This window comes from Centropristis striata, chromosome 2 (genome assembly GCF_030273125.1).
Source record: "Centropristis striata isolate RG_2023a ecotype Rhode Island chromosome 2, C.striata_1.0, whole genome shotgun sequence".
NCBI lineage: Eukaryota > Metazoa > Chordata > Actinopteri > Perciformes > Serranidae > Centropristis > Centropristis striata.
In genome coordinates, this window is record NC_081518.1 from 20601536 (window position 1) to 20615088 (window position 13553).

Genomic DNA, 13553 nt, shown 5'->3' on the forward strand with positions numbered 1-13553 from the left:
GCAGGAGTGATAACTCTGTCCCCTCTGTTATTATGGCCAAAATACATAGGGTGGGACTCTGAGGTAAATCCCGAATACTTTATATCCCGAATACTTTATTAACCCTCTGGAGTCCACTAAAGCGCTGGAGAGCCCTGCTGTCAGCTTCCCTCTAAAGTTTTGGCTTTTCCAGAAGTTTCCATGTGCCATTTAGCGCGTCAAATCTTTTCAGCAAAGGTTAAAATCATCTCGACTTAGTGTAACATGATTTTACTGAAGTTTTTTCGAATTTTGCAGTGTGCATTCAGCATTTCAATGCATTTTTAATGCAATCTTTTGTGATTAATGTTTTTTTGTGTTTTTATATGTGCTTTTGTAAAAAAAAAAAAATTCTTGCAATTTTTTGTTTTTTGTACGTGTTTTTGTAATTTTTTGTGTGATTTCTGTGATTTTCTTTTGTAATTTTCTTTGGTTTTATGTTTTTTGTGTGTTTTTATGTTTTCTGTGTTTAGTCCAATAAAGCCGAAAGATGATTTTATGTTATATGTTATTTATATATCAAACTCTAATTACCTGGGGGCCGCTGGAGGCAGTATCAAAATGACCCAAAAAAGACACAAAATTACAAAAAAAAAAGACACAAAATTACAGAAAAAAACTAAATTACTTAAAAAAGACACAAAATGACCAAAAAAAGATACAAAATGACCCAAAAGACACAAAATGACAGAAAAAAAACTAAATTACTTAAAAAAGACAGAATTACCAAAAAAGACACAAAATTACCAAAAACGTTATTAAAGGGACCTTCCACACACAACACAGTAAAGTGCCATTCTATAAAACTCACATTAAACTTTCATATCAAGGTGGGGGCCACGAAATATCGTCACGAGGGCCGCAATTTGAGCCCCCTGCTCTAGATGTTCTATACCAGGATCTGGTTTTTTCCTCCCATTTCTCCATAGTTATCTCTCCCTGTATATCTTCCTCCCATGCTCTCTTGAGACCTTCAAGTTTTGGTGGGTGGGATTGTCTCATAAGACTGTAAAATTTTGAATTTCCATCACTTTCAAGGTGCGGATTGACTTTGATATTTGTGGCAGAGGAACATACATTTTCATTAGTTTCATTATTCTTCATTAGCTGAATTTTCATTTGATGTCTTTATACTTCTACTACTCTGAATTTTAGGGAGAATATTTTCAGTTTAATTAACTACATTTATTTAACGGTTTGATTAACATAATAGAGCAGTATTTTACATACTGTTAAAATAATTGATTATTTTCTATATTGGTAAATGATTTTATGCTTGATTTCTGCTTCCCTGTTGTCTGAGTCTGTGTCTGTCTCTGTTGTCTGACTCTGTGTCTGTCTCTGTGCGTGACTATCAGGTCAGCCTTGGTAAATATCTCTATGCATTTATATTTATCAGGCAATATGATTTTGATACAATGATTATGTTTGTGTGTTAATGTTATAACATATATTTCATTGTCTGTTTCATATTTTTTAGACTTTTAGAATCCATGTTAGACAGTGAAAATCCTTTGACTCTGTAAGACATACTATCTTTTGTTATGACAAAGTGCCATGCGTATGCCTTTTCACATAACTCTCTGAACATTTTCACATGACTTTATATCTCTTTCAATTAATTTTATATCATTTTCATGCGAACACAATCCGCCCTTTTCATCCTGTAAGATAACATGTCACAGTTGCTTCTTCTTGTTCTTGCGTAGGATGCCTGCTATCTCAAGTCCTCAAGGTCGTAAGGCTGTACCTCCTTAACCAATACACACACACTCATTGTAACTCTATAAAAACTGTTAGCTCTCTTTGTCTGCAGATTCACTCTGTGCAGACCTTTTTGACTGTACCTTGTGCTCTCCTAATTGCAATTAGAATAAACCTTTTTTGCTTATACTCCAACGACTCAGTGATCTTTCCTCCTTATAACGATTTTTGCCACTACAACTTGGTGTCAGAAGTGGGATCGCCCGAGAGTCCGTCGGGATCGTCGGGACGTCGGGGGTGGCCACCTGATCTTCAGGATCATCCTCTAACTTCCAGTCAAAATTCAGAGAAGGGAGGACCGATGTCCTGGGGTCGACTGGCTGGCTCCGGCGCGATCCCCAACCGAACCTACACTCTCCTGATTTTGGTGAGATGTTGAATTTCCATTTTCTAAAAATTGTATGATTACTAATTCTGATCATTTTGGCAGTAATGATGAATTGAATGACATTGGTAACGTAGTATTTCTGAGTCTTTGGAGTAAAGCATTTAGAATTGGTCTGGTGTACTTCCCGTTCACTAAAACAATTTACTGCAGTCTAAGATTTACTCCTACTGAGACCAGGTTGAAATCCTGTGAAGTAGCCAGGTGTGTTTTATATTAAGACCAGGTTAAAATCCTGTGAGATATAAGGTTATATTACGACCAGGTTAAAGTCCTGTGAGATGTAAGGTTATATTAAGACCAGGTTAAAATCCTGTGAGATATAAAGTTATATTAAGACCAGGTTAAAAAATCCTGTGAGATATAACAGATACATTTTATATCAATGACCAGGTTAAAGTCCTGTGAGATATAAAGTTATATTAAGACCAGGTTAAAGTCCTGTGAGATATAACAAAAGCAGTTTGAAAAATAAAATAAATACTAAATAAATAAATTGAAATAAATAAAATAACGGAAACTGAATAAAATAAATAAATTGAATTAAATTAAATACCAGAAACTGAATAAAATAAATAAATTGAATTAAATTAAATAACAGAAACTGAATAAAATTAAATAAATTGAATTAAATTGAATGAGTAAACAATGGGTTCCCGAGGCAGTAAAGCTGAACAATGTGATCCAAACAGTCCGATAATACAACAAATGAAAAAGAAATATGGCCCTGAATGTTGTGAATGCTTGCCATATTGGATAAAAAAATACAGGTTCCCCAAAGGGGGATCCCTGAGCAAAAATCAGTTGGAACAATTACGAACAAATTTACAGACAGCAAAAGATGAGTTGATGAAAAAAGGCAAAGTTAAAACTGAAAAAATCAAAGAACTTGAGAAACATGTGGAATGTCTGAATGTGTGGGAGGATGAATGTGAGCACAGGGAAAGAAAGCAGGGCTTTAAAACCATGACACTGTTAAAAGCTGAAGAGGGATCACAAACAGATAAAGTTGCAAAATCAAAGATTAAATCCAAGTCTTCTCTGTATCCTTCTCTAACAGGTCATGGTGGCGGGCCTCTGAGCAGCGACACTCTCCTCGATCTGCCCCCCCCCCCTACAACCCGCCTGCTGACGCCGCCTCCCCTCAAAGACAGCCTCCTCCAACCCCTCCAGTGACATCACCACCAACCAGCAGTGCCCCCAGCAGCGCCAGAGACCCACAATCACCACAGCTGCCTCTGACTTTGACTCCACACCCAGGCCCAAGGCTAGCTCTGTGGGACCCCAACAACCCACTCCCACAGCCTGCCTTCTCCCCAATCGCTGACCACATTAGGTCCCACGACAGGAAGGATGACACCGGCAGGGGAGGAGAAACGTTCACACTCCCAATGGTCCAAGTGATGGGACATGAAGGCGCAGCTGGTTATGTCTACCGCCCGTGGACTGTAGCCGACCTGCTCCAAGCAGCTGAACACCTCCCTAAAGCCACACAGGGAGGTCAAGTCCTCGGTGACGCAGTGATGGCCTTTATCAGAGACTTTACACCAACTTCCAGTGAAATGGGCCGCGTTATGATGAGGAAGCTGTCCGGAGCAGACTTTGCTAAGATCAGACGACACTTCACTGACCACGTCCAGCCCTCCACCATTGACTGGCAGACTGCTGCTGATGGTGATGGCAGAAATGCACAGGATGTCGCATACAGACGATGGATGGAAGGCCTCGTTACAAGCATCAAAGAAGCTTTCCCTCTTCACAGCGATCTCTCCAAGGTCAACGCCTGCACCCAGAAAGCTGATGAGACCCCTGAAGACTATGTCCACTGCCTGCAACAAGTGTTTGATGACCACAGTGGCATCCCTAAACCACGTAACTTCCCAGGGGACCAGATGTCAGCATATGAGAGCCTCCTGAAGCAGCAGTTCCTGAATGGACTCTCAACTGATGTCTGCCTGGCTGTGAAAGATTCCTGCATTGGTCATAATGAGTCCTCTGTCCGACTGGCCGATGTGGTAAGACATGCTAACCATGCCTGCAAGAAAAGACTGAAGCTGAGAAGAAGACAAGGAAAGATACTGCCCATCGAGCCCAGCTGCAGCTTCTCCACCAGCAGACCCAGCAACCACAACGTGGACGTGGCCACTACGACCCCAACATCTGCTTTAACTGTGGTGGGACTGGACATTGGGCTAGAGACTGTCCCTATCCCAAAGCCAACCGTGGGCGCGGACGCGGAGGACATGGGGGACCGCCTGGAGGCGACGGTGGACACCTCAGCCAGACACAGGCCTCAGACTGACCGTCCGGGGGAAAGGTGGAGGGGGAGGTGCCCGCTGACCAGACGCCCAGCCAACCTGCCCCACAAAAGGGAAGTGAAAACACACACACGTGCACGCTTACACGGCAGCAACAACACAAGATATTGACAGATGCTATCACTCATTTAGAAAGGAAAATACAAACACAGCCTGTTGGTACATATGTACATCTTACTGATGAAAGTGTGCAAAAATGACCTACTATGACTTTAGAAGTCCAAGGCCAAAATGTTGATTTCATTGTTGACTCAGGTGCTACTCACTCTGTTTTAAAACAATCTGTGTTTCCACACATAAGGTATAGTGGCAGAAACATAATTTCCATTGGTGCATGTGGTAACAGGATCAGAGAACAGTTCACCATTCCCATTTCATGTGTACATCCTGTACCTTTAACCAAAATTAAACACTCTTTTCTCTTCTCTGCTGTCTGTCCTTTCAATCTGATGGGACGAGACCTGATGATGACTCTGGGAGTGGACCTCATCTTGACACCAGATGGCGTTAAAGCCGTGCAGAGAGGCTCCTCCACCTCCCCCCTGCAAAGTGACCCCATGGTAACGTACCAATTAGCCAGTTGGCTACCTGAAAACCTGCTCTATGTGTACCAATGGAAAATCCCTATTGATGTAGCACAGCCACTGACAGCACGTGCACGTGCACTGGTTAACCCGGCTTCGCAGTTTTTGCAAGCTGAGGCTCTCCATGGCACGTCACACGTGGCTCATGACCTCGACTTTGAACACGTTTTCTTTGCTGACATCAATGACAACCTCATGACTGACACCCTCTACTGGTCGCAGACGAGATGTGCACTCTCAGTGACGTTGACTGACGAACAGTTACCCTTTTACCATGTACCAGGTTCACATCCACATATTTCACTCTCCAAACCAAATTCTGATCAATGGAGAGACTTGGGCCCATGGGTAAATTTTTGCGCGACTTTTTCCGATTGGGCACGAACTCCTGACCCTGCTGTGATGTATTCATCAAAAGGGGGGGTTTACAAATAATTTTGCAAACTCAGTTTCCCCTGCCTCAGATCAGTGCATGTACTGATTGATGCAGACAGGGTGGAAGGGGAAACTGCTGTGTTACTGTCTGCTACTGAGGTTCACCCTGCCTTAAAGGAAGTCTCTGACTCCTTATGAGCGAATGGCAAATATGATGTAGGCCTGATTAAAAACTGCAAACCTGTTGTTGTTACACCTAAATCTGATTACAGGCCCTTTGGAAGCATAGGGGCTTCCTGAAGAGTGATGGAGAGCCCATCCTACATCACTCTCTCATTGCTGACCTCCTAGAAGCTGTTTTGTGTGTTGCTGTGTGTAAATGTGCTGCTCACACTAACTCCTTTGACCCTGGTTCCACAGGAAATGCACGAGCAGGCTGCGTCTCTTCTTCTGCTCCCCCAGCAGGCACACACACACACACTCTCTCAGTTCCCTCTCTGTCCCCGACTCACTCTCTGCAGTACAGACTCTAGCCTCTCCTTCTGACGAGAAGCAGTGGCAGTCTGTTTCCCCATTATGTTGACACATGGTCTTGACCATGCGTCAAAAGGGGGGATGCAGGTTATGATTGATCAACATTGGTTCACTAAAGGTTTTTCAACCTATGCTCAAAAACATTGCCAAGCCTGTGTCATTTGTGCCTACCACCTGGCCAGTGGTGGCGCTGTTGGGCGTGAGAACGGGACATTGAAGAAGAAATTGGCCAAATGTTGTGAAGACACAGGCCTCAAATGGACACAAGCACTCCCTCTAGTTCTTGTGTACATGAGGATGCGCAAGCGACCTAATGCTAACCTCAGCCCTTATGAGATTCTTTTTGCAGCTCCTCCCTTTGTAGGTGTGGACGCCCCAAAGTTTCCAGCTCCATCTACCACTGTGTGAAGATGCTATGCTAATGTATTGTGCTAACCTAACCAAACACCTTGCAGACATTAGGAGACAGGTGACTGCTGCCCTTCCAACTCCAGCCACCAGTCCTATCCATCAGCTCCACCCTGGTGATTATGTGGTGGTGAAAGACTTCAGGCGAAAGTCCTGGAAGAATAAGAGGTGGCAGGGCCCATTCCAGGTCCTGCTGCCAACCCATACGGCCGTGAAAGTCGTTGAGAGGGCCACCTGGATCCACGCAAGCCTCCAACTTTAAGGTCCCGCCTCCTCCGGACCCTCTGCAAGCCAAGGTTGAGGCGTGCCAAGCCTCCAACTTTAGGGTGAGGTGAAATAGCGCTCCCCTGCGACAAGATCAGCCAGAGGTGTAACAAGCGCTCTGACTGCAACACGTGGTGCCAAGCCACTAGTCTAGGCTCTGTCTCTCCCCCCTCTCTCTTCTGTCCACAGATTTACACACCAACACACTGGACTCTGACACACAGTGTTGAGAGTGTTGTGACTAGCAGGTTGGTTTAGCAACCTGTGACATCACAAGTGCCAGTCCCAGGCATACGCAGTTACACTGCTCTCACACCCCACCATAGTTTCCTTTTGCGACACCTACGGCGTAGGACAGGTGACACATTTTTTCTTGTTGTCTTGACTTTCTCTTTAGGTTTTGTTTTAATTTGTCTTTCGTTTATTGCTTTCTTCCTGATTCTCAAAGCCCTTAACCTTTAGGCTATGGAGCGCCACCACCCCTGGCATCCCTTTCGTGCCCCTGGCCTTTGTGGCCTCCGTGGTACCCTCTGTTGCTTTGCCTGCTCGCTGTCCTTATAGTGTTCCCCCTACTCTATTTCCTACACCTTCCTTCCCCACCTTACGCTAACTCCTCCCTCTCCCTTAACCACTCCTCCTCCTGCTCCCCACCTCCGTGTACGTCCAATTCTGACCTCTTCCGACTCTAACGTTACCTCTCTTGCCTGGCTCACACAGGGCTGCCTGTTAGGACTTTCTTCTGATGGCTCCAATTCTTCCTGTTTGTTACTTGTGTTGTCCCCCTGCTTAAAGGCTTTGTTTCCTCCATGTTCACTACTCAGCTCCTTAGGAATGAACTCATTCCCTTGCCTGACCCCACCCCACTTCCTCCTGCTTTCCAGTCTGCCCTTGCCTCTGATGACACTTTCTCTGAATCCTCTTTTGACTCTGACTCTGATGTTAATGACGATGCTGATATGTAGGTTGACTTTATGACCCACTGTGCTTTGTTCATGACACGAGAAGACTGTCCTCCTTCTTAAAAAAAAAACAACAAAAGGGGGAAATGTTATGACAAAGTGCCATGCGTATGCCTTTTCACATAACTCTCTGAACATTTTCACATGACTTTATATCTCTTTCAATTAATTTTATATCATTTTCATGCGAACACAATCCGCCCTTTTCATCCTGTAAGATAACATGTCACAGTTGCTTCTTCTTGTTCTTGCGTAGGATGCCTGCTATCTCAAGTCCTCAAGGTCGTAAGGCTGTACCTCCTTAACCAATACACACACACTCATTGTAACTCTATAAAAACTGTTAGCTCTCTTTGTCTGCAGATTCACTCTGTGCAGACCTTTTTGACTGTACCTTGTGCTCTCCTAATTGCAATTAGAATAAACCTTTTTTGCTTATACTCCAACGACTCAGTGATCTTTCCTCCTTATAACGATTTTTGCCACTACACTTTGTAAGACATAACAAGGCAGGAGGTTTTTGTTGAATGTTCTGGAGAAGAGGCCAGGTCAGGATGGCCTTGTCCGGGGCAGGTGGCTTGACGTGCCGTTTTATTGATTAAAACTGGCGAATCAGCAGATCAAGAGGGTGGAACTTCCTGGAGGAAATCGACCAGCATGTTTTGTAAACAAATATTAGTATTTTAATGGGTTCAGGGAGAGAGTCGTGGTTCAGACTACACGAACTGAAACACGTCTGTTTGTATTCAGGGACATGAGTTTTTGAACCCGGAGATTCTCTGTTAAGTGCATATTTTTTGACGTATTGTAATAAAACTATGTTAAACTGAGAACTTGGACGGCTCCAGCTCTTCATTTCCCCATCAACGATCTGCGCAGAAAAATGGTGAGGTTTTTTCTGTTGGTGACAGATTATCAATTTTCAAGGTTTCCTCATGCAATTTTTCTAACAATACAAAACATACATTTTGAATATTAAAGGGCTTGTTATAGATAAACTACATAATAACAGTAGAAATAGTAAGGCAAACAGTAGAGCACAAAGGATAATTTTTGAGCTTGGAAACAATCATTTCTTTCACATCCAGTAGCCTGGTTTCTGTCAGCATCCATCATTCACCTGAGTGTAATACACACACACACACGCACACACCCTGATTATTCCTGTAATTCAGCCAAAAGGAGCTCCCTGGCCTCAAGAGGGGGATCAAAGGGTGTGTGTGCGTGTGTTCTAGTTCTTCCTACATAGTGAGGACCGGAACTTGTTTTTATCCAACAGAGTGAGGGCATTTTTTGCAAAGTGAGGACATTTCAGCCGGTCCTCACTTCTTTAAAGGCTTTGTTTAAGGGTTCAGGTTACATTAGGTTTATGTTAAGGTAACCATGTATTAGGGTTAGGGTTGGGCATTTAGTTGTGATGGTGAAGGTTAGGCTAAGGGGCTCGGGAAGAAGGTTATTATAGTTAACGAAAACGAAACGAAATAACAAAAACTAGAATTGAAAAAACATTTTTCGTGAGCTGAAAATAAAAATGACTAAAATTATAGTGAAATGTCCTTTGTTTTCATCTTTGTCAACTTTTTCCACACATAATGAAGGTGGATCAGACAAAGAAAATAAAGGCAAAATTCACTGTGACCTCTTTTAATCTCCCACCCAACAAATACCTCATTACAAAAAACTAAAACTAATAAAAACTTGACTAAAACTAAAGCATTCCAAAAAATGAAAACTAAACTAAAACTAGCAAACTCACTCTAAAAAGTCATTAAAACTAAAGGAATTTGAAAACAAAAATTCAAAACGAAATTAAAACTAAAACTAATGAAAAATCCAAATCTGTGATAACCTTGCAAGGGAATTCACTATTCCAATGAGGGCCCTCACAAAGATAGAAGTACAAAGATGTGTGTGTGTGTGTGTGTGTGTGTGTGTGTGCGTGCGTGCGTGCGTGCGTGTGTGTGTGTGTTGCCAGCCCAGCACACACACCACCACCCTAGGCTTTTATTATGAGGTGAAGAATAGAAGTTGGCAGAGTATGAAGGGGCTGGTTTTGACTTTAACTAATGAGAACATCAGAAAGCTTCAGTCAGCAAATGACCTCAAGGTCCTCCACTGAGCACAGCTGTTCTCTATGGAAACACACTATATGTATATATGCAGGATGGATGGATGGATGGATGGATGACGGACTGTAAATAGACTGAGACATGGCTTCACATGGTTGAATTGACATGCATTACAATTAAATGTGATATTTATACATGTAAACTGTGTATCTAGTTACCTGTTCAGTCAATTTTACAGCCAGTTTAACAGTTACAACCATTCAGAGGTAGCCAGTAAATATATCATATTGGAATATAGGAATAGACGGATGCCACAAACTGAATTCTTCTAACCCTCTGGAGTCCACGAAAGCACCGGAGCATGATTTCTTCATGACATCATGACATAAAGACGAAGCAGCATGGAGCCCTGCTTTCAGCTTCCCTCTAGAGTTTTGGCTTTTTCCAGAAGTTTCCATGTCCAATTTCATGCGTCGACTCTTTTTCAGCAAAGGTTCAAATCACCATGACCAAGTATAACATGATTTTACTTTTTTTGCTGAGATTTTTCATGCATTTCATTTTTAATGCAATCTTTTGTGTTTTTATGTTTTTTATTTTTATTTTTTCAGTTGATGTGCTTTTTGTTATTTTTTGTTTTGTTTTTTGTGTGTTTAAAAAAAAAAAAAAATCTGTGTTTTTGTGTTTTTCATGTGTGTGGTCTGTGTGTTTTTATGTGTTTTTTAAAAATACTTTTTTGTGTGTTTTTGTGTGTTTTTTATGTGTGTTTTTGTTTATTTTTTGTGTTTTTTGTCTTTTTTTGTCTTTTTATCTGTTTTTTATTTATTTTTTGGTGCGTTTTATGTGTGTTTTTTGTATATATTTTTTTGCGTGTTTCGAAATGTTGATCCAGTAAGTTAAAATTACATAATAAGGATAATAATCAGGTGAGGTTGTGCTGAAAAAGATGATACCAGCATGGCATGGTGATCATTATTTAAGTTGCATATACAGGCAGAATGAAAAAGAGTCAAAAACCAACAAGACAGCCCCAAACTCCAAAGGGTTAACAAGGTGTGTGATGGAGGGCTGGCGCCCCCTTTCATCCACACATGTGCAACACGCTGCAACAACATTTGAAGAGAATTATACTTTCGCAAATCACTCATTATAGTTATCAAAATTATGACTGTATGTAACCGATGTATAAATTAGATGTTTTATATTTCCTGTTCATGTTTCACTGTTATTTTTCATGTAAAAATTCTGTTTCTGTATTTCTTTTGGGGAGCTTCTATTTTGTTAATTTTATTAGCATGTTTGCTCTAGTGTGTTAGGTCGCTGTTTTTAAGTTCTGCTACCAGAGCGTTTCTGATGCAGGTTGTTGTTATGTACTTTTCTTTTTATAGGTGTGCTTTTGGAGACTGGTCATGAGATGTGGCTGTACTGATTTTCATGTGTTTTACAGGTTTGTGAGTTCCCCTTTTTGTTATTTTGTCATGTTGTTAATTTATAAAATATAAAAGACAAAAAAAATATTTCTGTGATTGCACAATTGAATGGGATGCATTTTGTTTTATTGATTTAATTTAACCATTTATCAGGCAAAGAACCATATTTGGTAACTTGAGCGGACAGGTCTCCTCGTGAGCTCATAGAACCACATGGATTTCTACATCACAGATAGTGACTCTGTTGCATCTGACCAATCAGTACATTTCACAAGATTCAAGCTTTCCTTTATTGTCATTGTATTAAAAAAAGTATACAACTAAATTTACGTGTGCTTCTCATTTATAAGGTGCTTTAAAAAAGACATTCAGACAATACGCATATGTAGCCTAATAAGTGTAAAAAGATAATACATAGTTTAAAGGTAAAAGATAAAGTGGTGATGGATGCAAATGATGTGTTATTGTCTATTTAGGGTTGCTGTAATTGAACATAGCAAATGCTATAACTCACTCGGCTTCTAGCCCTGCAGAGGAGAGGTGTGCATTAGGAGACTGGTCATTAGATGTTGCTGCAGTGATTTTTATGTATTTTACACAGAATACATTTTCCGCAGCCAAGCAGAGCAGCAGCTGTCAGCATCTCATTCCTCATCATACATAAACACAACGCAGAGATTGTAGCAGACCGAGGTATTAGGCCAGACCGGTTACATTTACACATTTCACCATTTTCAAATAAAAAATGTCTAATATTGCATGCTTTATGGTTTTAAACGACCAGATGGGGAGCCCTTCTTTCAGTTTCACACACTTTAACCCTTTATCAGGCAAAGTAACTTCAGGTAATATTTCGAGAAAAAGGTTGCAAATGTACTATTGAAGTGGCAAATCTACAAGAAAAAAAGTTGCAGATTTAAGAGATTCAAAGTGGCAAATCTGCGTGAAAAAAAGTTGCAGATTTACGAGAAAAAGGTGGAAAAAAACAACTTTTTTCTCCCAGATTCACCACTTTAACCCTTAATAGGACACTCATTGAAATAATTGCTAATTCCAAATTTCAACCCTAGAGAATATTGGAGGATGTTACATACAGCCAGAATGTGTAAAAAAACATACGAAAATAATATTTTGAGAAAAAAAGTTTTTTACGAGATTAAAGTGGCAAATCTACGAGAAAAAAGGCGAAAATTTATGAGATTTATAGTGTCTGCCACTTATTTCTCATAAATCTGCGACTTTTTTGCACAGATTTGCCACTTTAAATCTCTTAAATCTGCAACTTTTTTCTTGTAGATTTGCCACTTTAATCTAGTAAATTTGCAACTTTTTCTCGAAATATTACCTGAAGTTACCAAATATAGTTCTTGATCAGTTCTTGATCAGATCAGTGCCTGATAAAGGGTTAATGCTGCCGACCTGAACTGAATGTGTCAACGTTTATAATCAACAAATGAAGTCAAATGTATTTCATTTTAAAAAGATGAGAGAAAAATGCAGTCTTGTGATAAGTGACATCAGCTCCGGGCTTTGAGCTCGTCATGTCTATCAGCTGATGTCCTGGAGGAATCTCACAGTCAAGCTCCACCGAGTTACAATAACTAAGGAACGGAAGCTATCCAGTTTGGCCTTCAGAGTAAAGTCGCTCAGGAAAACGCACAAAGTATAAAGGTAGCTAATGTTTTTATTTTCTATTTTAATTGTTTATCACACAGATTTAGTGGTTCGCCACTACAACATCATATATCATATATCATGTTCTAAGACTAGAAGAAGAACTACCGTAAGACGTACTTTATCCCGTCTTTAACATGAACTTAACATATACCTGTAGTATTTTTTATATATTCTTCTATTTCTTCAATCACTTCGTTATATATATCACTTAATCTGTTCAATTTTAATCACTTTTTAACATCACATTTTATAATCACGTAAAACCATACTGTTTTGTTACCTCGTCAGCTATTCTTCTCTATAACAATAATTATCGTTTTGTTACTTAAATAAATACATGAATGAATAAATGAATAAAAGTTATAATAATTTATGTACTTGCAGCAGAATTTGTCAACAGCACAATATATTGAACCAAACTCAATGGCTCATGAAACATGGGAATAACAGGGTTATCACTCAGTCTATCTTTTATTTGTGAGATATAATTTAATTTCCAAAGGTAATTTGTATAATAAATTAAAGAAAATATAAATACATAAAAGTGTATGTGTTTTATCATAGCAAGAGGAGTTAAAGGCCAGCACTCGAAACCTGATTAGTTACATGCAAAATAATGTATCAGATAAGTTATGTCTATTATTGTAACATTGTAAGACCATTGTGAAAATCATATATTTTATATGTAATGTGGCCCTGAAGTGCAAATTACAACGGCAAATCAGAAAACACAACAACAAATTAAAAAACACAACAGCAAATCAAAAA

At 40.2% G+C, this 13553-nt stretch overlaps 1 protein-coding gene across 2 annotated transcripts; it reads left to right on the forward strand.

The window, feature by feature from the left end:
* Positions 1 to 840: 840 nt before the first annotated feature.
* On the forward strand, positions 841 to 8049 carry LOC131991145 (uncharacterized). 2 transcript variants are annotated; one of them, XM_059356465.1, is made up of 2 exons: positions 841 to 2510; positions 2561 to 8049. In XM_059356465.1, exon 2 carries the CDS (start codon positions 3559 to 3561, stop codon positions 4594 to 4596), a length of 1038 nt encoding a protein of 345 aa, XP_059212448.1. In that variant the 5' UTR covers positions 841 to 2510; positions 2561 to 3558; the 3' UTR covers positions 4597 to 8049. The 2 variants fall into 2 exon arrangements, with proteins under 2 accessions (XP_059212448.1, XP_059212456.1); XM_059356473.1 differs by having other exon boundaries at positions 842 to 2471.
* The last annotated feature ends 5504 nt before the right edge of the window (positions 8050 to 13553 follow it).

Bases quoted from the DNA above. Each gene is read 5' to 3' on its own strand.
- LOC131991145 (XM_059356465.1), top strand. From the start codon at position 3,559: ATGGTCCAAGTGATGGGACATGAAGGCGCAGCTGGTTATGTCTACCGC.